The sequence below is a fragment of the Bombyx mori genome, chromosome 6 (genome assembly GCF_030269925.1).
Source record: "Bombyx mori chromosome 6, ASM3026992v2".
NCBI classification, from domain to species: Eukaryota; Metazoa; Arthropoda; class Insecta; order Lepidoptera; family Bombycidae; genus Bombyx; species Bombyx mori.
The window spans coordinates 2,238,036-2,260,991 of record NC_085112.1 but is presented as its reverse complement, the minus strand read 5'-3'; the positions used below and the strand labels follow the sequence as shown (position 1 = coordinate 2,260,991).

The 22,956-nt window shown below is 36.5% G+C and overlaps 3 protein-coding genes across 3 annotated transcripts; 1 reads left to right on the top strand and 2 right to left on the bottom strand.

The window, feature by feature from the left end:
• The first annotated feature begins 618 nt into the window (after window positions 1-618).
• Window positions 619-7,175, top strand: LOC101743590 (uncharacterized). Its single transcript, XM_004925235.5, has 3 exons — window positions 619-1,990; window positions 3,759-3,998; window positions 4,886-7,175. The coding sequence occupies exons 1-3, from the start codon at window positions 871-873 to the stop codon at window positions 6,895-6,897; spliced, it is 3,372 nt and encodes a 1,123-aa protein (XP_004925292.3). The 5' UTR covers window positions 619-870; the 3' UTR covers window positions 6,898-7,175.
• Window positions 7,122-9,121, bottom strand: LOC101743729 (uncharacterized). Its single transcript, XM_004925236.5, has 2 exons — window positions 8,065-9,121; window positions 7,122-7,623 (listed from the first exon to the last, which is right to left on the bottom strand). The coding sequence occupies exons 1-2, from the start codon at window positions 8,294-8,296 to the stop codon at window positions 7,259-7,261; spliced, it is 597 nt and encodes a 198-aa protein (XP_004925293.2). The 5' UTR covers window positions 8,297-9,121; the 3' UTR covers window positions 7,122-7,258.
• Window positions 9,122-10,997: 1,876 nt separating this feature from the next.
• Window positions 10,998-22,840, bottom strand: LOC101743880 (oocyte zinc finger protein XlCOF28). Its single transcript, XM_004925237.5, has 7 exons — window positions 22,311-22,840; window positions 21,751-21,878; window positions 20,797-20,929; window positions 20,151-20,318; window positions 18,577-18,696; window positions 16,763-17,392; window positions 10,998-16,008 (listed from the first exon to the last, which is right to left on the bottom strand). Exons 1-6 carry the CDS (start codon window positions 22,624-22,626, stop codon window positions 16,767-16,769), a joined length of 1,491 nt encoding a protein of 496 aa, XP_004925294.2. The 5' UTR covers window positions 22,627-22,840; the 3' UTR covers window positions 10,998-16,008; window positions 16,763-16,766.
• Between the last annotated feature and the right edge of the window lie 116 nt (window positions 22,841-22,956).

Sequence of the window (22,956 nt, the reverse complement as noted above, 5' to 3'; positions counted from 1 at the left end):
ACAGACAGTCGTTACCATTGCTCATTTATGCCGCAAATCAATCATACGTCCCGTTTTGAAAAAAGATTATGCCTACTATACTGTTGAGTTCTATATCTTTCAATTAGGGTGGCTGTATTCACTTTTTGATGTCTATAAACTCTAGTAACCACTTAACACTGAGTAGCAGTATATACAATAAAAAAGGACTAATCCATGTCTTTCGAGTAAGTAACTTTTTTAACACAATATGACCAAAGGTAGTTGACAAACACTATTTTTTGTTAATTTAGTGGTTCTTAAAAATTCTGAAAATTGATCAAACGAAATTGCTCTACGTGGTCTCTCGGTTTCCTGGAAAGGTCTTTAGAACAGTCATTAAATACCCACCACAAAAAAGAAATGTTATTTCTTTTCATTTCATCTAACATCCATGCTGTTGTCTTGTCTCACTCACTTCATTTAAATCTATTTAAAAAATTAATTTCCATATTGATTTTCATTCCCTTTTTCATACACATGACATTGCTTCAGATTTTTTAATAAAATAAAATTTGTAAATTTGCCTTGTCCAAACGAACAAATAATCAAACAAAAAAGTCTAATGCAACTAATTATTTTATCTGTGAAACTATGAACAAAACATAGATTATACAATTAAACGAGAAGGAAACAAAAATAAAACAGCTGTTTTTATTTTAATGTACGATACGTTTTAACACCAAATCTTAATAAAATGATAAAAATGAATACTTAGTGTTCTCAAAATGTAACACAAATATCCTTATTAAATTTAAAACAAATAGTTTAATTACTAACCAAGGTGGAAAATGAAAGAACACTATGAGGAAATTCGCAATGAAATATTAAATTGACTATACAATCACAAAAATGATGTCTCAGTGCTTTTTAAGGAGCATGAAGTGTGATGGCAACGATTCGAAGCCGCCTGCGGTTAAAGAAAAAGTTATGGCTTACGAGGAGAAAACCGTAGGTAGCACTCCCTTTTTCAAATGCGAAGCGTGTCCTTACATGGCTCTAGCTGAAGACGACATTAAATTTCATCTGTTCACTGTGCACCCGGAGCTCGCGAAAACTAACGGTCTTGCGGATAACATACATATCCAATGCCCAGGCTGCACTGACGTCTTCGAAACCGAAGAAACATTGCGGACGCACCTACGTAACCATCACAAAATGGGAATCAAAGACGTAAAGAAAATGATAAAAAGCCTCGTACAGATTGCCTTAAAAAATGCGAAATTAAAAAAGGAAAATAACGATACATCACAGTCCGCAAACACCCAGAGTGTTGACATTAAAATACCACAAGTATTCGAAATAGTCTCTGATGCCAACTCCGCAAACGCCCTACCCAAAGCTGTAGCTTTCATATCAGTCGATGAGTTACAGAAAATGAGCACGCCAAATTTCGAGAATGTAGATCCTAAAGAAATAATTCAAGAGGCAAGCATTAACATTGTATATACTAATGAAGTATCCACGCAGTATGTAAACGTAGCTGAAAATGGCACATCAAACTCTCCTTGTAATGTCATTCAAGTATCAAATGTACCCCCAGATTTGATATCGTCAATACAACCTAGAATACAAACTACAGATAGTGCAAAAATACCCCAACCTCAACGAGAAGCAGAAACAATTACACCACCACATATCAGACAAGAAGAGCTAAGAGAACAGTCGGACTCGCAACAGAAACCAGTGAAGGAACTAGGCACAATGTGCTCAATCGCAGGATGTCAAATACGTTTAAGAGATGAAAATAACCTATCATACCACAGGAAAAGTCATCAGAGCGGGAAATTAATATGTCAAGAATGTATGAAAACATTCCTCAATGTAGACTCCCTACACAGTCACTTGTGGAAAGTACACACAATAGACTTGGAGCTGCCGACGTGTGAAATATGCGGCTTTAAAACATACAAAAAACATAGATTGCATAATATACATATGAAAATCCATGGGAAATTAAAATTGTGTCTTTGTGAGTTTCTTTTATCTTTTGAGGATTTTCTTTCTCTATAATTAGACTAACTGGGGACTGTTAGCATCCTTAATCTTCAACAATCCTTACAGATCAGCATTAGTTCCTTGGTATGTTTTGTAAGAGATAGTCATCTAACCATCAGGATATTTAGTTACTGTAGCACATAGACATTATAATATAGATGTACACCTTGACACACCAAGGTTTAAGTCTTAGTTATATTATATAAGCTTAATTCCTTCCTGTAACTGCAATTTATAAGGTTTTAGTTAACTTTTTATTTATTTTTTATTGTTTAGATGTGTGGATGAGCTCACAGCCCACTTGGTGTTAAGTGGTTACTGGCGCCCGTAGACATCTACGACGTAAATACGCCACCCACCTTGAAATATCAGTTCTAAGGTCTCAGTATAGTTACAACGGCTGCCCCACCCTTCAAGCCGAAACGCATTACTCAGAAATAGGCAGGGTGGTGGTACCTATCCACGCGGACTCACAAGAGGTCCACCAGTCTCACCAGTAAAAACTGAATTACAAGCGTAAAAACATAGGTCGGGTAGCATGTTAGTTTAGTGAAGTGAGTTTGTTTTTATATGCCCTGCATTTTCTATTCTGTTATAATAATAAATAAATAATAATAAATATTTACTAACAATCACGCCACGTTAACTGGTACCGTTATAAGTTCGTAAAGAACTTATGTTACAGGTACCAGATAACAGAAATCAATATAAGATTTTTATTTTACACATACATATCGACGCTTGAAAGGCAAAAGTGACTAAGCGACAATTACTGCTTTGTACATAAATGATAGGTAATAACCATATTTGATGCTCAAAAAATATATATTTCTAGGTCTATTAAAATCATTTCAATCCTACAGCTACTAGCTAGATTCCACTACAGCTAGATTCGTTAAAAAAAATTTTGTTTTCAGGTATTTCAACTTTAAATTAGTCTACTGTAAAGTTCACGCATTGTCGCTTAGTCAAGTTTGCCTTTCAAGCGTCGATATATTTAATATACATCCATAACCCTGGAAAAGACATTTATATTTATCATACAAATATCTTCTCTTGGCGGGATTCGAACCCGCGACCCCCTTGTGTAGAGACCATGTCACTTACCACTACACGAGACGGCTGTTATAATAGTATGTAGTTTAAAACTATGTATGTATATGTACTTTAAAATCAAAGCTAAATGTGAAATAGCAATTACTAATTTTATTTCTTTTATTCACCCTGTTGATACTGATCAGGACATTAGATCAAAGTTATAAAATTATTGTATTGTCATCAGTGCTTCATGCAAATTTTCAAGTTCAAACTTGTTGAAATGCCTAAAATGATGATCAAAGTATTCATTACATTCAAAATATATACACACACATCCCTCCGCCAGTGGTGGTCCTCATGTCTGAGAATCGTGGCCACCTCCATCCATCAGTTTCGTCTTCACAATGTTATGCCATCCTATCATGTCTACGGCTACTCTAAGAGCATCATAGGCGGTGGAATTGAGGGTGTGTGAATACAATATAAATACATACCAATTAAATAAAATCATATGAAAAATGAGAATAATTAACCTCACTACAGAATACATGATTATTCCTACATAATGAAAGTCATTCATTTGAAGAATTTATTTACTTATTAAGATTTGGTTGCCTTATAGAAATGAATAACATGAATTCTATAATATCTTAACCATCAGAGTTTAAGTTCAAATTCACTGATATGTATATACTTTTTCTCAGGTCCAATATGTTCGAAATCATTCAAGAATGCAAATCAATTGTCAAAACATAAATTAACACACAAAAAAGACACATCGCCCCTGAAGTGTCCGATATGCCCTCGGGAGTTCAGCAACGGCAGGCAACTAAGAGAGCATGTCACAGCGGTTCATGAAAAACTGAAGCCATACAAATGCCAACATTGTGACTATACTGCAGCTCGTAAAGGAGAGATGAAGTTACATATGAGATCTCATACAGGTAAATAATCATTGAATCTTTTTATTTTGGCCATTTTCCCTCATTGTCTTACATTGTTAGATACACTTTGAGTATTTGCAGTAATTCTTAAAAATTTTATTTTTATTGTTTAGGTTGGTCGAACTCAAGGCTCTTCTGGTCCATGGTTACTGGAGCCTGTAGACATAATATTTTTAATGTCATCATCCAATTTTAGAGACAAGGTCGAAGTTTCATGTCTACAACAGCTGATAGGTAGTGGCTTGGCTTGCCCATGGAATCGCTGATGTCCATGAACGACGATAACCATTCACCATCAGAAAATTCTCGTCGAATCCGTCACTTGTTTGTCGCACAAAGGGTTCGGCGAGTAAACTCACCCATAGACACAGCCCACTGAGTTTCTCGCCGGATCTCTCAGTGGGTCGCGTTTCCGATCCGGTGGTAGATTCTGCGAAGCACTGCTCTTACTAGGGCCCGTGTTAGCAACGTTTTCTGTTTAGAACCCCTACGCGTTCGGTTACGCTGGCATAGTCTCTCAAGACCAGTTTAGGCATAAAAGAAAAACAAAAACAAAACACTTTAGGAAGGCCGTATACTCGTCTGCAAACAATGTCATACGAAAAAGGATGATTATACCTACCTGTGCAGACTTATAATACGCCCTACCTACTACCTACCTATAACTGTAATTTGGGAAACTGTAAAGTGGGATAACTTTTGTAAGCACACTAGAAATGTCCTAAAATATAAAGTCCGTTTTATCTTTAAATTAAAACTCTCCTTAATATTGTACTCTAAAACTGAGACTTAAAACTCACGTATAATCGGTCAGCCTATCTAAACAATAAAAAAAAGAACATACTCATACTGCACTAACGCTTAATTTTAAGAAATTTTGTCAACAGGCGACAAACCGTACTCCTGCAACATTTGCAGCTACAGGTCCGCGGACCACAACGCAATGCGCAGACACAAGAAAATGCATTCTAAAGAAGGCGTCTACAAATGCAAGCACTGCCCTTATACATCGATTCAATCTACATCTTTTGCCTACCACATGATGTCCAGACACCCCAAATTAAGTTCGATAGAATTACATAGGTGTCCCTACTGCTCTTTCAAATCAATAAACAAGGATAAGTATGTCACGCATTTGACCAACCACGCCGACAAAGAGGGAGTCCAATTATTATTAGAAATGGCGAAAGGGATGAAATCGAACAAACTTAGCTGGACCATACCAAGTGAAACGGAAAAAAACGTCCAAGAGAACGATGAAGGTTTGAACGATGCTTCGAAAACGGTTAACGAAATTCCTATAGAAGTTTATGATTGTGACAGTCTATCCGAAGGTATACCGCAAGATTATTCGAAGAATTACTGCGCAACGGCTACAAATGAAGTGGAACCATCGAGCTACGACACTCAGACTTTGGGATCGCACGTAAACAAAGAAGACAATAACTCTGATTGCATTATATCCGAAAGCTCAAACGATACTGTGGTCAATAGACATCAATACGTGCCGCAGCATTTGCAGATATCGTTCGAGAACAATGACTCGAATCTGCACTTCCTCAATCCGTCCGTTTCGTTGGAACAAAGCATTCTACAGGACAACAACGTGAATTCGCTTGCGCCAATCACATTAGCCAATGACTTGAGCAATAACATTATGAGTAATTTTCCTATACGGCTACCAATTATTCCTCAAAGCTCTCAAACCAATAATATAATGCTGAAACCGGTCAACAAAATATCTCTTCCGCCTACTAAAGTAACCGGGCCAATAATAAAACCAACGCAAATTCTTCCGGTGCCTGTCTTAAGCAACTCTCCTGTGAATATGTCCATTGACGAGGGAGCACCACGGAAAAAGCCCAAAATATCAGTAAAAAGCAATTTAATATTAAAAGGTCCGGACCAAGTGAACATGTTTCATTCACAGCAGAAGATGGCCTTTAGAAGGCTAGAAGATAATGAGAGATACGGCCTTGGAGGGCCAGTTACTTTTAATAACTTGATTACTACACAGTTTATGTTACCACCGCAGTCCAATTTAGGCGAGCCAGCGACGGATATGATGTCGTATCCTCAAGAAGGTTTAATGTCAGATTCGACACCCACGCCAAGCGATTCTGGTATAGCTGAAGACTCTCAAATGTTCTCATTTAATTCGCCAATTAACGTTAATTCCATTAACATGCTTCAGACCTCTGAAAAGATTCAAAACAGCGATCCGAGCTACATTAAACTGGAGGCAACTATTAAGCAGAACACGCAATCTCCTAGCTTAGAGCGCATGTGCAACGCTAATATACTTAATAACCCGGCTATGACCAGAGAGTACAAAGCCTCTCCGCCTTTAGAAGATATACACAAGAACATGAATGAGATAAAAAACGAAGTGAAATCGGATTCATTTTACAACATAGCTCTAAATACCACGGCAGTAAATCCACCGATAATAGAACAGTTTCTTATAGACAATATAATGGGAGAACAGTACTCTGGACATATGGACTTACCAAACACCTTGATACAGGATTTGCCTGAATTGGAAGATGATGTCATCGAGATAGACGACAATTCTGACGACAACAAATTGCTCCCGCGTTTCGACATGAACAATTTCCATTTGGAATCTTTGTGTTCTATGCACAACGATTATCATTTCTTGGAAAGCGAGTCCGGTCCGAACAAGGTTCCCGCTGATCTGACGGTGGCCGACATGAATAGAATGGTACAGGAGGTGCCGATCATAAATCAAAAAGACAATTCAAAAATTCCGAATGACGTTGCGAATGGTGATTTTGTGTATTTTATTCAAGGGAAAAACGATCCAATGATGAACACGTCAGTGCGACAAACGACTAACAAAATAAACGTAAAGAACATTGAACTTATGAAGAATTAAGTTTTATTTGTAGGAAATGATATTTATGCCTTTAATGTTCCATTTGGTTCTAGATCACACCTTCACTCTAGGGGCATCCATTAATTATGTTAGTTCGAAGTAAGTGCCTATTAAACTGTCATCAAATCTCATTGAAACTGGAAAAGGCATAACTGAAAATCTCATTTTGAAAGAAAAATATCTTACGTAATTAATAGAAGCCCCCATATAAGATATAATTTGTATATAATGTGAATATTTATTGAAAGACTGCCTATTACAATTATATAAAAAATAAATGCGGTTTTATTGCATCGTTTTGCTGATACATTTGGATAACCGCAGTCAAAATGTCAAGAATGTCTCTTGTCTGGTTAGATCATCAGCTGTCCACTTCAACTCTCCTGAAATACACAGATAAAAAATCTTTGCTTTGTCTAACTTCCCGCCATTTGTATAATTCCCATCCGAGGATTTTTTCGAACGGCCCTGGCTCTGTGTACACTCCTTTTCCCTGATCTGGGCCAATAATCACGAGAACGGGACCGCAGAAATGTTTTAGGTAGTTCTCAAAAGCGGATCTGTTGTTGAAATAGCAAAATAGTATGGCATTATCTTTGTTGCCCAATTCGAGTAAGACATCTTCGTTCAATTGGGGCGATGTAACAATCAAAGGTATAAAAGTGGGTGGAGCGTATTTACAGTGCCACCATGCTCCGTCGACTTCTATACCTGTTACAGAAATACCTGGAAACAAATATATCGAAAATTATACTTCGATCGATTCAAAAGATATCTTACAGTTGTTTTATTTTCACTAAATGTTTGAAAATACGTATTTAGTATGTCCTCGAGTCTTAGACAGAATTAAAACAATTTTTGCGCTATAATTTTACGATATTATTTTAAAATAAAATTAAATTTAGACAATATTGAAATGTCCAATACGGTAAGACACCCGTGACCACGAAAACTTTAAAGTATTCCAAACTTTGGCAATAATGACAATAAAAAACGCGAGATTATAACGTAAAAAAGTGGATTTAATTAATGTGTATTTAATTTGAAATCCAAAATAAACTCACTATGGTGAAGTATGTTTCGAAATAAAGTATGATTTTCTCTCGAACAGAAAGACCTAATTCGTAACTATAAGGTGACAGAAATAAAGTAAAAAAAAAATCGTACCTGTAGCTTTCTGGAGCATCCATTCGAGCAGGCCACTCCCACAGCCGACACTGGCAACTCCTTTACATTTAAATTCTTTAAGACATTCCTTCAGGAACTCGAAATTGTCTTCACTGGGAAATACCCACAGTAGTTTATTTCTGTCCTTGTGATCGTGATATTTCTCCACTATTTCCTTCCATTTCCCAAGTCTGTATAACTTTAGGACCACCTCCGTCATAGATTCTTCCATTTGGAAAAAAACACTTTTGTTTTTTTTAAATTTGAGCCGCCTATATAACGACTGTATGTATGGCTGTATTCTATCGTATTGGTGTTTCAATGAATTCCAACGTTTTCTCACAGGTTGGGCGAACTCTGGTAGGTCAGGTGAAGCCGAATTCCATATCGGGTCGACAATTAGTATTTTTAACTTGATTTTAATTAGATCTAGTTAACCAGATATAAACTTCTAAATGTGGAAAATCTGGTAAAACATCGTCAAAATAATTTGTTCGGGAAAGCCAGATTGCCAGTTGTCGAATGACCACGCAAACGTATGTCCATTACATTGGCTTTGACCGAGTGTTCCGGGCCAAATACCTACGCAAGCCCAAGCAAAGTGATTGATCTATGTATTTGTTGACGACAAGAACGTACTTAGTGTTTAAATTTATTAATTTATATATTTTAAACTGGTATGCTGAAGACCATTGTTAGGTCATATTGGCAGAAAGCGTAACATATTCTTAGAACCGCATCTAGTACGGAGCAGTTGAACAACTACCATAGAATGATCTAGGTATGGCGCTATCAAACGGGACTCCTAAAATAGTATAAAAAAACATGTGCGTCTCAGGACGCCCGGCAGAACTGATAACTTAAACTAATCTAAGATTGAAATTGTTTAATTTGAGAAAAGCTTAGGTTATTACATAAATTTTATGTATATTAAAATGATAATGTAAGGAAAAGTTCAACATAAATTGAAAAATAAAAATAAATAGTTAGGAGCTATATACCGCTCAATACCGCTGCCGTATGCGTGAGCGAAAGGGAAGCCAAACAGACTGGCACCGTAACGCGTTACGTAACGAAGCGGTTTACTCTCCCATAAGAAATTCTAAGTTTAAAAAAAGACTGTATTCTATTTCATTATGAATTATTCAGGTAACATGAATAGAATAAAACTGATGACTTCACAAGATGGCGGTCGATGATAGACTGACTGACCAAGGATGATTTCAGTTGGCTCGTGGGCAGAAAGTGCTGATGTTGTCTGTCTGCATTATCACGTTCAGGAAGGTTCGACTGCGTGCCAAAACCGTGACGTGTGATATTTAAGCGCAAACGGTTGCGGTAGTGAGTGCACCGCGGTACGTAAGGAATATGACGGGTCTAGATTACGAAACCATCCGTGATGTAAAAACACGTCAAAACAGTTCTTGGTGGCATCGATGTGACGCTTTAACTCTCTTATCGGATCCGCCGCTGACCTCAACCCAGATTCGGCTCAAACTGTACCCAAATAGCAATAAATGAGGATATGTTCAGTTGTGAACGCCATGTTGTTGATAATATTATCTCTTGATTCGTAAATTGTCATATTAAGAGCAAAAACTAATGGCATCCATGAGTTTTTTTACGAATAACGCAAACTGAGACAGCATATTGACTGAATGCACATCTGTATTTTTTTGAACAGATATTCAAAATAACTTTGGCTGATACCCAAATACGTCGGGTTTCAATTGGAAATTGAAACAAAACTTCCGTGAACGTTTACGAACTATTTATTACACACGAGCTAAGCGACACAACTACCTTAAACCACAAAAATGAAAGTTACTAAGTTTGCAATTCCAATCTGATCTTTCACAAATTCATTTGAAGATTTCTGTATTAATATGGGTGCTACGGACCGCGGTTTTGATGAGTCCCTAACACCGCCGATGTCTTCGCAAGAAAACTCGTCTTTGACAACAATAAAATAGGTAAAACCAAAAAGTAATTCGAACCGGATGTATTGCACGGAAAACCCTTCGCCGCGTTACTTAAAGGTATAAACATGGGATAAGTCACCCACGATCCTCTGGACCAAAACTAAGCCTTCCTATACTATGTGAGCGAGCGACTAACATAAATACTTACGTTCAAATATAACCATAAATAGATATTAAACACTCAGTCAAAGAACAAATAAACCGGTTCGTCACACGTACCCGATTTGGGACCCACGATCCTCATCACAGCAGTCAGAGATGTCAACTACGGCGCTACTGAATAAGGCGCGGAATGGGGAGTTCCAGGTCCACGTTTAACTAAGCTCTCCGATTTTTTACTTTTTTGTTCCTGCATATGTAATCAAAGTGCTTAGTGCGAGTTTCTTAACGTTCTCTATAGCGTAAAAGTTAACTCAATTTTGTATGCAGTTGGAACAGCGCCCCTAGCGGCAAACGCACGCAAACGATTCCATTCCATACAAATATGAGCTAATTTTTACGATAGCGAGAACGTTAAAAAACTCGCACTAAGCACACTGTTCACTGATAGATTAATTAATTTATTTATTATAAAAAAAAAGAACACAATATTCCTAACATAAAAGTACATGTTATTATCCGCAGATAATAAACTGATAGATTGCTTAAAATGCTTAAATCATATGCAATAAATAACTTCCTAATTTTTTTTGTTAAGAAATTAATTTAAAGTTATATACATATTACCTAACATTGTGAAAGATTATTCAAAAGAAAACAACTTTTTTCGTTAATTGAGCGATCTTAACTGTATACATAGATGCAGTAAGTACATCTGTTACATACGTTACTGAAATCCCATTAACATGTCAGTGTTTTTAATCGGTAGTTAAAAGTTGGTAGAAAAAGCTATGTGAGCACTTTTTCTAAAACATTATAACATTGAGAGACATAAAAATAAAACGAACAACATTCCAAAATTCATTATATTGGTATCAAAGTTTTCACGTTACAAACAATACATAAAATATTTTTAAATTTATTTAGTATTAGTAAATTCCACAAACCGTTTAACAACAAAAAAAAAAGTATTTTATACCATTAAAACAATGTTTCATCGTCGATTATAAATAGCTGAAATTGTGATTAATTCCATGGTCATTTGTTTAAATTGATAAAACAATCCAGGCTGTTGAAATTATATTTGGCTGATTTTCTGTGATGTCAATCCCTATTTATTTACCGTATTATTATTAAAATCATAGCCTGGTTTAAAAAAAAACAACCTTAAATTTGACAGTTGCTTTTAGAACGATACGTCATATTTATTTATTCACTTACACACAATTGTCTTTTGTTTATTTAAAAATAGAAATTACATTTTTGCATTTCCGTCGGTTAATAGAAAAAGTAATAGCCTATCAAAACACAATGACATATCAAACTTTTTTCTTATTAATAACAACGAGAATGAACGCAGAATTCTATGATGCATCTTTATAATGTTGCATACAATGTGTATTTTAAAAAAAATAGAATTATCTACAGTAACATAGATCACGGTAGTAGGCAAATTGCGCCAATATCTCGCTATTATTTTACTCAGATTTTGCGTTCTTTTTTTTAAATCATTGTAATCAAAATTACAATTTTTATTGAAATAAAATATGACGTATATCGATAGATTATATTATATTAAAAACGCAACTGTTCACTAAGAGCGTATAACGTCTTCCTTACATTAAGTTGAGATCAACATGTGTTAGAGATCATGTTCTTCAGTCAATATTTATTATTGAATTAAAAAATTATGGCTTTGAATTTCGTAACCGTTATTAAGAAAAAATAAAAGCACCATAGACAATTCCTGTTCGGATGGAAAAGGAGTTCGTGTCAATTTGACGTTTGTGGGCGATTCAAAGACCCGCAAGTAATAAACATTTAATAATTGATAAATTAACATGTTTGTTTGATAATCTGGAACTCGATTAAAATTTTTCACGGCTACAGATTTTAATTATTTACTGATATTAATAGAAGAGTATGATACTAATATGCACATACTCAACAAGCTGGATGCGATAGCTGTGGCTAGTACTACAATAATCACACATGACTTTGATAGCGTAGACACGTAGGCTTAGAACCCAAATTTGCCGTGGCCCATAAGCAGCGAATACTACTATCAGCTGTTTACAAAAAATATCGGTTCCTGAGTTGCTTTCATTAGCATTCCAGAACACGGTTACATCCATGACGATCATTTTTGGAACCAGCAATAAATTATAAGCTTTAAAAAAAAAATTAAGGCCTTAAAACCGATTTTAAGAAGAATATCAAATCGCTGCTTTCCATTATGAATACAATGTAATAATTATTTCCGCACATTCTGTAACACTTCTTTTTAAGTGTTAACTTATTAAGATTAACGACTTATAATAAATGTCTATGGTGACTATTTATCTCGGTACAATGGTTATATTGTTATCTTTAGAACGTACACTCAGGTACATTTAGATGTCATTTGCCACAGCAACATGGGTCATGACCCTGACGGATCGTGGCTACTGGAAGTATCGGAGACACAGCCTGCTTAGGATAGACAGATCCTAGCACCATCACCGGATGGATGGAATAAAATTCATTCGCGATTATAATCAATTAAGTACATCCTCCAAAATTATCCGTTAACTCGAGGTACGAGAGATCAAACTTGATAAATTCATAAATTTTTTTAAATCTATTCTACAATGGCACTCGGGAGACCGCTCAGTACTTTACAATCAAACTTTTGGCAAACTTCAAAACGCGTCGGCATCGTGCAAGGGAAACGATTTACAAAAAACGAAGACTACAAGTTCGGGAAAACATTTAAAAAAAACACAATGTTTATTCAAATCTGAATGTTTTTGCTTTCCACGCGCTACACAATTCTTAATCGCCTAATCCAGTGATTCTCAACCACTGTTCCGCGGCACTTTTGTGTGCCGCCAAATTTCAAAAGTGTGCCGCCAAATTTTGCGAATATATAATAATGTTAATATTATTAAATTATATCATTTTAAAAGAAAAATATTTTAAACATGAATATATATTTAAATCCACAAAAAAAAATTATAGTATATTTTAGTTTATTTCGTATATTAAATTTTTTTGATAAACTATTTATGCAGTGTGTTGTAGTAAGTAAATCATTTTTATCTTTTTTTTTTGTGTGCCGCCAAATTTTGAAATCGTGAAATATGTGCCGCAACAAAAAAAAAGGTTGAGAATCACTGGCCTAATCATTTTACGTAGAGCTGCCTGAAGCGCTGCTGGTGGTAGAACGTCCTGTGAGTCCGCGCGGGCAGGTACCGCCACCCTGCCTATTTTTGCCGTGAAGCAGCAATGCGTTTCGGTGTGAAGGGTGGGGCAGCCGTTGTACTGTTAAAACTGAGACCTTAGACTCATGTCTCGAGGTGGGTGGCGGCATTTACGTTGTAGATGTCTATGGGCCCCGGTATCCACAACACTAGGTAGGCCGTGAGCTCGTCCACTCATCTAAACAAAAAAACAAACGTGTGGCACTCGGAAACTGCCGCGGTAAAGCTATTGCATAGCATTTTTTATCAACTTATGCATATATAATTAGACAATGATAATTTAATATTAAAGCAATAATAAAACAAAACCATGCTATATTAAACATTAATAAAAGCAAAACCTTAACTGTCCCCTTCACACTCATAAGCTAGACCGCGCGAGAAAGAGATGGGCAGACTTTTCATGATGCGCATGCAGTGTGACGTCACGCCACGCGCTTATTCACAAACACTACACAAGCGCAACGTGCGAATGTGTTGAACGCGAGCTACATGGTAAGCAGAGTGAAGGTTGTTAGGTTTTTTCCGTTACGGAATTTCATGATTCGGTCGCCGCGCTCAAAGCCCGCGATAAAAGCTATGCAATAGCTTAAAACAGTTTGGCTTTCGGTGACGTTTCCCTTGCATCCCGGAATAATTGTGTTACATACAAAGAACAATGCAATTCGCATTAACATCTATCATGAACGTGAGGAACAATTTTGATTATGAGCAAACTTTCACAAGTAATTAGAGTAGAAAATCTACGTTTTACGACAGTCTTTCCAATTTCCTTCAGTCCAATATTTTAAGTCTTCGATTCGTTTGATTGAGGCAAACACTAAGGTAATATTACTTAATTAAAAAAAACAATTTACACAATCCTAGTGTTTATATTGTCTCGACTAAGCGCCGAACGTATTTACAAACACTAAAATGGAATAAATATTATTGGTGAAATTTGTAACGTCACTATTATATTCCTCAGATAAGCTCAGTTTACGTCCAATGACCTTTTTGAATCATATGCTAAGGCATATTTTAAAATTGACATCGTAAAGAATGGTGAACATTTTTTGAACTAACAATGCGGCTTAGACGTCTGTGGTAATGCCATAATAGTGTCAATCAAAAAAAAAAAAATTAGTTTCGCCTCAATTCGATTCTCAAACTACGCTCTCAAAACCTTCTCTTTCTAAAAAAGATTCCGTAATTTCATTTAACACTGTCACGCATACACAAATACATATTTAAAGCCATTAAAATAAAATTGATTTTTGCATAGTAATATCTGTTTTAAGTGACCTTCTGTCGACTTCACGATCGGATCCAAAAAAAAAAAACAGTATCAACAAGATTTATAGCTATTGTGGTCGTAGTGAACCTTACGAGGAACTTGAGGTCCACAAAAAAAAATCGGGACTGGGCGGGACTCAGGACCCATCTCATCCCACATTCAAAACACATGAGTCCTCATTTCCAAGTAAAAAAATCGTTAAATATACTGTTAGGTATCCTATTCTGTTCTGTTAAGTTGACAGATCATCGCTTAATACAAAAAATAATTATGTATAGCTTTCTATATTTCATATCGTATCTACTTGTATGTACATAGATTATGCAAAGCAAATACTTATTATTATGGCTATATTTTTTCATTAATTTCTTTTTATTTGTGTAACAGGTATTGAGCTTTAGGATTATCAATTACAAAAAAAGTTTTTACCACGTAATGCATGCTAGAAAACTCTCGCAAACAAAACAGAAAACGTAATGGATAAAATGAATGTAAGTGTTAAAGTATCTGTGATTAGGTCGATTGTCGACCAATAGGACCAAAATTAGCAGAAACTAATGTCTTTAAAAAACTATGTAAATAATTAACTGCCAATGTGAGATACAAAAACGCGGTCATATTACATTTAAAAAAAAAAACCTGCTCGCGTTGAGATCATAAATCGATTTTGGTCTTTTGAGTCGGTTAACAAAATAATTAAATGTGACTTTTATAAATTTCAAAATAATTATAAAAAAAAAAAAACATGAAACGTAACTCGATAAATGGAAATAAGAATCACTTTCGCTTAATAACTAACCGTCTCGGACGCACTTGTACACTAAATTATTGACTGATCACGATATATTATCATTTCGATATCGATATCGATATTCATAAACGATTATATTAGATTCTTTACAAATTCCCAAAACTCACACTTTCCATAACAAATAATTATAAAAATTGATAAACATGTACTTGATTTTACCGTCGTGCAGACAGTGAAACAGTTAAGGAGTCCACAGACACAATCACAACGCCGCCCATTTTCCCGCGTAAAATCGAAATCTCAAATGCATTTACATATAATAATTTAACAGAAAAAAAATTTTTATTTCATGATTGATTTAAAGAAAAAGAAAACGCAATTTTTTCCTATTTCTTTTTTTTACAATCATATGCTTTCGTATGAAAATAATAATCAGTCGATCTAAGCATTTCATACACGTTTTAGTCTACCTAGCCCGTGTTGCATGAAATAAGCAATTTCTACACAGATAAGCAAACGTTCCATACCAATAATACAGGTATCTAAATAGTCTACATTACTCACAGTCACCGTGTCTTTCAGTCAGTCTAATATCTGAAAAAAGATAAAACTTAATTATATATTGTGAAAAGTATCAAGGAACATCAGCGTCGGTGGGTGGTGGAACTCTCTGAGGGGACGTCCATTAATTATGAGAGGCGATTTTTCGAGCATATTTATCTCTAAGGAGATTACTAAGGTAAGTATCGTTGAGATTTGGTTCGAATGGTTTCAATCATAAAAAACCCATTTGTTCAAAATGCGTAATTTCAATGTAAGTGCGTATTGTTTTACGTAATGTTACTGACTAGGATGTAAGAAAAGCTACCCCTGAAGTACCCCACCACCGTGTGGGATGAGAGGGAGGTAGAGAGAGAGAGGGAGAGAGGGAGAGAGGGAGAGAGAGAGAGAGAGAGGGGGGGGGGAGAGAGAGAGAGAGAAGGGGGAGGGAGGGGGAGAGAGAGAGAGAAGGGGGAGGGAGGGGGAGAGAGAGACAGTACTGTATTATTAATTTTAATAAGCTATATCGATAAAGGTGTTTACAATCACTCGTCTGCAATCATATATGTCACCGAAAACACTCGCCTATGACTCTGTACAGATCAGCCAATACACAGACCAAAATAATGAAATATATCATTTGGGCGCACTACTCAATTACGGTAGGCAGCAGGTTGGTTTTGCTCCTGGCATTGCTGACGTCCATGGGTGACGGTAACCGGTCACCATCAGGTAGGCTGTATGCTAGTGTGCCTCAAAGAAAAAGAAAAAAAAAGAAGGAAAAAATTGTTTATGAATTTCAACTCACCAGTTCAAACCAGTTTCATTTTTCTTCTCTTCCACAAATTGTCCGAGTTACTGTCGGCGCTCGCGTCGTCGGTATCCCGTTTATCTCCGTCGTCATAGAGAATCATCTCGTACAGTTTCTTCTTGTCCTTCGGAGGGGCTCCCACGTCGAAGGTATCGAGACTCTTCTTTTTAAGCTCCACCATCTTCTTCTCGTCGATGGGCGGCAACGATATGTTGTTCTGGCTGGCCATAGAGTTGGCCCTCCTGATCTTGTGCACGTACTCGCAGACCGGCGGGCTCGTGTCACGGTCCACTTTGGCCGTCCACTGGCCGACAATGACGCTTTGCCGGGCGTTGTTCGCGACGAGAATGTACGACTTGTCTACCTCCGTGTCGCCGTGCATGTGCTTCTGGATGACCTCCTCGGTTAGGGGGGGTAAGGGGTTCATGTTCTCCAGTTTCGTTTTCTCGTCGCCGTTGATGGGAGGGGCGGGAGGGGTGGGAGTTATGATCTGCCGCAGGGCTGTCTCGTCGCACTCGACCGCGCTCGACGTGACGTAGTCGGGATGCGTGTTGCGGATGTGGCGCTCCAGATTGTCCTTCCTCCGGAATCGACGGTCGCACACTTTGCACCGGAACGGCTTCGAATCTGCAAACGTGACGTCATACTTCGTGAATGATAAACTCATTATTTTTTTAAGGCATTTTATGACCTGGTAACTAAGACCTTTAAGTCATGTCTTATTTTAATTTATATTCTTATTTTTTATGAAAAATGATAATAAGGAGATAAATGAATTGAAATGAGATAAGATGATTGGAATGAAATATAATCTCAATAAAATGGTGGTCATTTACTGAGATTTTTTCAGTGGACTTTTTGGAGGATCCCTAGAAGTTACGTCCAGCGGCTTTATTTCATTTTCCCTCATTTGTTCACTTTCACAGATATTAAACAGTTAATAAACCACCGTTATTACACTTTTAAACCTGAAGAAACACTAAATAAACAAAATAAAACAAATCACACAAGTTCACTTCTCGCGCTCCCGCCAAAAAGTCAATGATAAATTCAAATAACCGGAGTGTTGACCGATTGATAAAATGTTTCGTTTTTAATTGCATTAGGACGGTAATGTACATGTTTATATTCAACACTGACATTATTTGTTACACAGCTCTGAAATTGTTGTAAAATAAATTTTAAAATACAGACAGTCGGTAGTTGGTTTATAGTTTGTTTAGATTACACAGATCGAACACACTTACTGAAATATATAGATTAATTATTGTGATAAATGTTCTTGATAAATCTACATATTATTATAAAAACCCGAAAAAGAACAAAAAAATTCATAGTAGTACCATAGAGCTGTACTCAGGGCATAAATATAAAATATAACATTTAAAGAGACGATAAAGTTTGTATTAAACTTATTTTTAAGTCGCTATAACCTCAATCTTAACCAACAATTTTCATATTTATTCTAATGTTCAATACAAAAACAAAATGGAACATATTTCAATTTTTTTTTTATCTCCATATATAAGGAAGATGCACACATTAGAGTTTCGCCACTCGATGTACGACTCTAACTCTACCCTAAAGGTCAACGAACACAAGTCGCCTGTTCATGTTTAGGTAACTGTACTATGTGCTGAGCGCGAGTTTTTTAACGTTCTCGATAGCGTAAAAGTTAACTCAAATTTGTATGATGTTCGAAAGTTTTCCTACGTTTGCCGCTAGGGGCGTTAAAAAACTCGCACTAAGCACACTGATATGATTAAGTTTGCAGCCACTATTGCACCGCCATAGTGGGGAAGTAATCGTACCCGAGTGCACGGCGACGTGTCTCCTCATGTCCTTCCCCGACTGGAAGGCCTGGGGACAGCGCGGACACTGGTAGGGACGACGCTGGGGACCGCACGGACCACTTTGATATTTTTTATCAACTGTAAAAAGAAAATTCCTAACGTTAAACCATATTTATTCAACACATAATAGGACCTTTTTATTGGTAAGGTTTGTTATGGACCTATTTTAATTTGAAAATCTATTTCTATTTTAGGTGTACCAGTACGTCAAGCACGAAAATCTATCGAATTCGTAATGTAAATGTATCGAGTCGTCGATACGAAAACGGATCATTACATCAGTTTTTTTTATTTATTGCCCTTGTAGGCAGACGAGCGCACGGCCCACCTGATGGTGAGTGGTTACCGTCGCCCATAGACTTCAGCAATGCCAAAGGCAGAGCCAAGCCGCTGCCTACCGCTTAATACTATCCACAAGCCTCGTTTGGAGAAGGACATGTCATAGCGCTGGGGAAATACCGTGGAGGGGAGCTCATTCCATAGCCGGATGGTACGTGGCAAAAAAGTCCTCTGGAAACGCAGTGGCTCCAGGTAGTATGGATGAACTCTACTCCGGCGGCGAGCGGTGCGATGGTAAAAACGAGATGACAGTATCATCTCGAATAATCCTCAGAGCACTGGTAGCACTCGATAGCCAGCCTTCGAGATTAACGTTACCGTATGTCAACCGTATGTATCAAGAGAAGTCGAGTAAGATTGCCAACCAGGTGAACGGACATTGTCAAGGAGGCCACAAACACCAGCGTCCCGAGCGCCATTAAGCAGGCCGAATGCAGGCAACATTGGAGGAAGCTGGTGCAAAAACTGGACCAAGGTGGTCACGACCCTCAGTAGTGAGGAAACGACAAAGAAGAAGAAGAATGTCAAAACAATCTTCGTGCTCTCGATTTCTAGTATAAGTTTCTAGTTTCTAGAACGTGACGACTCGATTGCGAAACGAAAGTAAGTAAATTCGTTCGTGCTGCTAAAATTAGTTCTTTTTACGGACGGTAGGGGCGCTATTTAAATCCTCCAATAAAAAATTTTCTCGGTAGCCATACAAATGCTTTTTCCATAGTCATTCGTGCTCGCCTTTCTGGTTTTTTTTCTGCTTAATCTGAGAGCCTTGAGAAGCTATTTCAGCGTAACCTTAACTAGTAGGTGAGCTCACGGGGCTCAAACCTGACGACGTTGCTAACACGAACCCTAGCAAGAGCCGTGCTTCGCTGAATCTACCACCGGATCGGAAACGCGACCCACTGAGAAGATCCGGCGAGAAACTCAGTGGGCTGTGCCTGAGGGTTAATTTACTCGTCGAGCCCTTCGTCGCAAGCGACGGGTTCGACCAGAACGATGACCGGTGCTTAAGGTACTTAAAACACCGTTAGTGGATCGGGGGGATCCGAAATGACGTGTTTGGGGCGACGTCGACTGCTTTCCATTCTGTCCGCAGGATCGGGAATGTAGTTACCCGTGGCCACGATGAGAGGGTTCTCATGTCGTGCCGCTTTATCGAAGTGGCGCCTTTCTGGACGCATCTTCGTTTACGTTACCATTATGTTTGTCGACATGTTTTCTGTAGTTGGAGCCGTCACGAAATCTCCTCCCGCACGTGCTGCACTCATAGGGCCTCTCCTCGGTGTGTGTGAGGCCGTGCTTCCGGAGCGATGTTAAGTTATTGAACGCTTTGTTGCATTGATTGCACACATGTTTCTTCTCTTCTAGAAATTGAAATAAAAATCTCAACTTATTTTTATTAAGCAACAACTACTAACTAAACTATTAAGACTCACTGAAATAGCGCTACTTTGGTAAATGGAAATGATATGATTATAGCATTTTTAAACGGAGCAGTTTTAAAAATGTGCAGTATTGAAAAACTTAATTATTTATTTCAATTACCATTTACGTAAGAAGTGTTTCTTTCCTTCTTAATTTAGTATTCTGCTCTAAGAACTTATGGAACTGTTTTTAATATTTTTCCACTTGCAACTACGGTGCGACCATAATTATTTCCCTTTCAGCTGACACTTTTTAATACACTGAGCTGATACTCCTTGCTTTTTTCCATAGTTATGTGTCAAGGCCGTGACATTATCCGTATAAACTCTATGGATTCTGGAACCTCTTGTCACACGAGGGCAATAAAGATGATGCAGTATATACTAAGAAGAAAACGCTACCAACTCAGAAACTCACTAGTGTGTTTCAGTTTGTGTCTTTGCAGTTTCGACATCTGGAAGAAGCTGTCGCCGCAGACTTCACACGCGTACGTCCGCTCGTTACGGTGTACCCTCATGTGATACTTGAAATGGGAGTGTGTCGCAAAACTCTGAAATATACATTATTAAATTGAAATTAAATTTTACTTTATTTTTTTTCCATTGCATCACTGATACTGACTTGAATGTAAGATCAGATTACCGAAAGTATTGAAAAGTATTATCATTAATCCCTTTAAAAAGTATAAATAATAGAAAAATACTATTTCAGTTTAATTGTAACCTACAATCTACTCCACTAGTCCTCTAGAGTGCAAATTTTCATATTTATCAGGGTAACCTCATCCATAACTACAAGACACCTTTGTATGTGGTAGAGTTAACATTGTCATTTATATTTTGACATTCAACAAGTGTGTTATGCTGACATCTAAGTTGAAATAAATGATTTTGAATTTGAATTTGAATTGGATTTGTATCCCAAAGAAGTTCTGCAACATAGTCATAGAGACTAATTGGTCTAACTCAGTTTCTGCAATATCCTTTTATTTTATCCTTTTTATTGTTCTGATAAAACAAAATGATGTAAAACTTTACTTAATTTTGTTTTCTCATTCCCATGTTTATTACGATAATTAACGAAAATTTAATATTTAGTTTTTTTCTATTGTTTATAGCAATGAGTACAAGTAGTTCTATTCCAAAGAGGTAGTTTTGTAAGAGGGTTGCATTATCATTCTATTTTTAATCATAGATAAGGTAAGCACAATACATGAGGTCTTTAGTATAAAATAGTCTCAATACCTCATTTTACACAAACAATTTAATTTTACTAAGCAGCTTAAAAAAAATTCCAATCAAATTTTCAATTTGGCAAAATTGTGGGATGTAATGAAATTATGTAAACATATATTTTTATCTTTCAGTGTACCTTCTTGCATTCATCACAGTGAAATGGTTTCTTTTGTCCGTTGCAATATGCATGGTACGCCACTTGACTACGTGCATGAAACTTTTTATCACACAAAGTGCATATGTAGCATCTGACCCCTTTAGCATCTGAAACATAAAATTTATAAAAAAATATTCACTTTATTTTAAATTAAAACTCCTTTAAAATTAATCATGTATTTAATTTCATTATCTGAATATTTAAAAATGTTTCTAACATAAAAAGGACCACCACTAAAACTTCACAAATAAGAGGAATTTAAAGTGAAATAAAAAAAAAACTCATTGATGTAATGTATACTCAATTTCATCTCAATTAACATCTAGTTAATAGCATTGTAAAGATCCTCCTGATGGCTTTAAAAAAGTAATTACTCTGTAGAATTGTTGTAATGATATACTCTTTATTATTTTACAAATTTAAATTAATAGTTGAGGGTGAAAAGTGAAAGTAATAGTGCAGGCTGTTTCATTTTATGTAATAGCATGATAATAATTCTCTAAATACCACTTATAATCCACGAATTTGTAATATTTTACCTATCTCTACTTTAATATGTGATGTCTCCGGTTTCCTTTTCTTGCTTAAATCTTCACAAACTAATTCATCTCTGTTAACGTCGTCGTCTTCAATATTCAGTAGGTTCGTTTGGGCTTCGTTTCCGTCAGTTTCGTTGTTTTGTGCAATCTGTTCAAGTTCAGGGTTGCCTATTGATAAACAGGCTACACAACCTGATGTCTCGTGTAACAGACAGTCCATACACTTAACGTGACCGCAGCTCTCGGTAACCAGTCGGTTTGTAGTAAGATTTACGGGTTTTTCATTTCTACAGTTTACACAAACATTTGCACTCATACTGACAAAACAAAGTTTGAGGTTATGTTATTACAAAAACATTACAAAAAATGCTTAAACTTCTTTAGCTGATGGACCATGAAATGGTTTTTATTTTCACGAATTTAAAATCATTTTATTAATATGTATTTTGATAAGAAAAATTATATGTTTTTCGCAAAGCATCTCTGCAAAAAAGCGTTTTATGTAAATTAGATGAAAGTGACATAAATGTAAATGTCAGAAGTCAAAATAGTTAAACTTTACTATATTATTTTGGCTTTGGCCAAACAAGCGCATTTTAAAAACCAAATTTCAATTTAGGTGACAATAACGTAAAACGTAATGAAG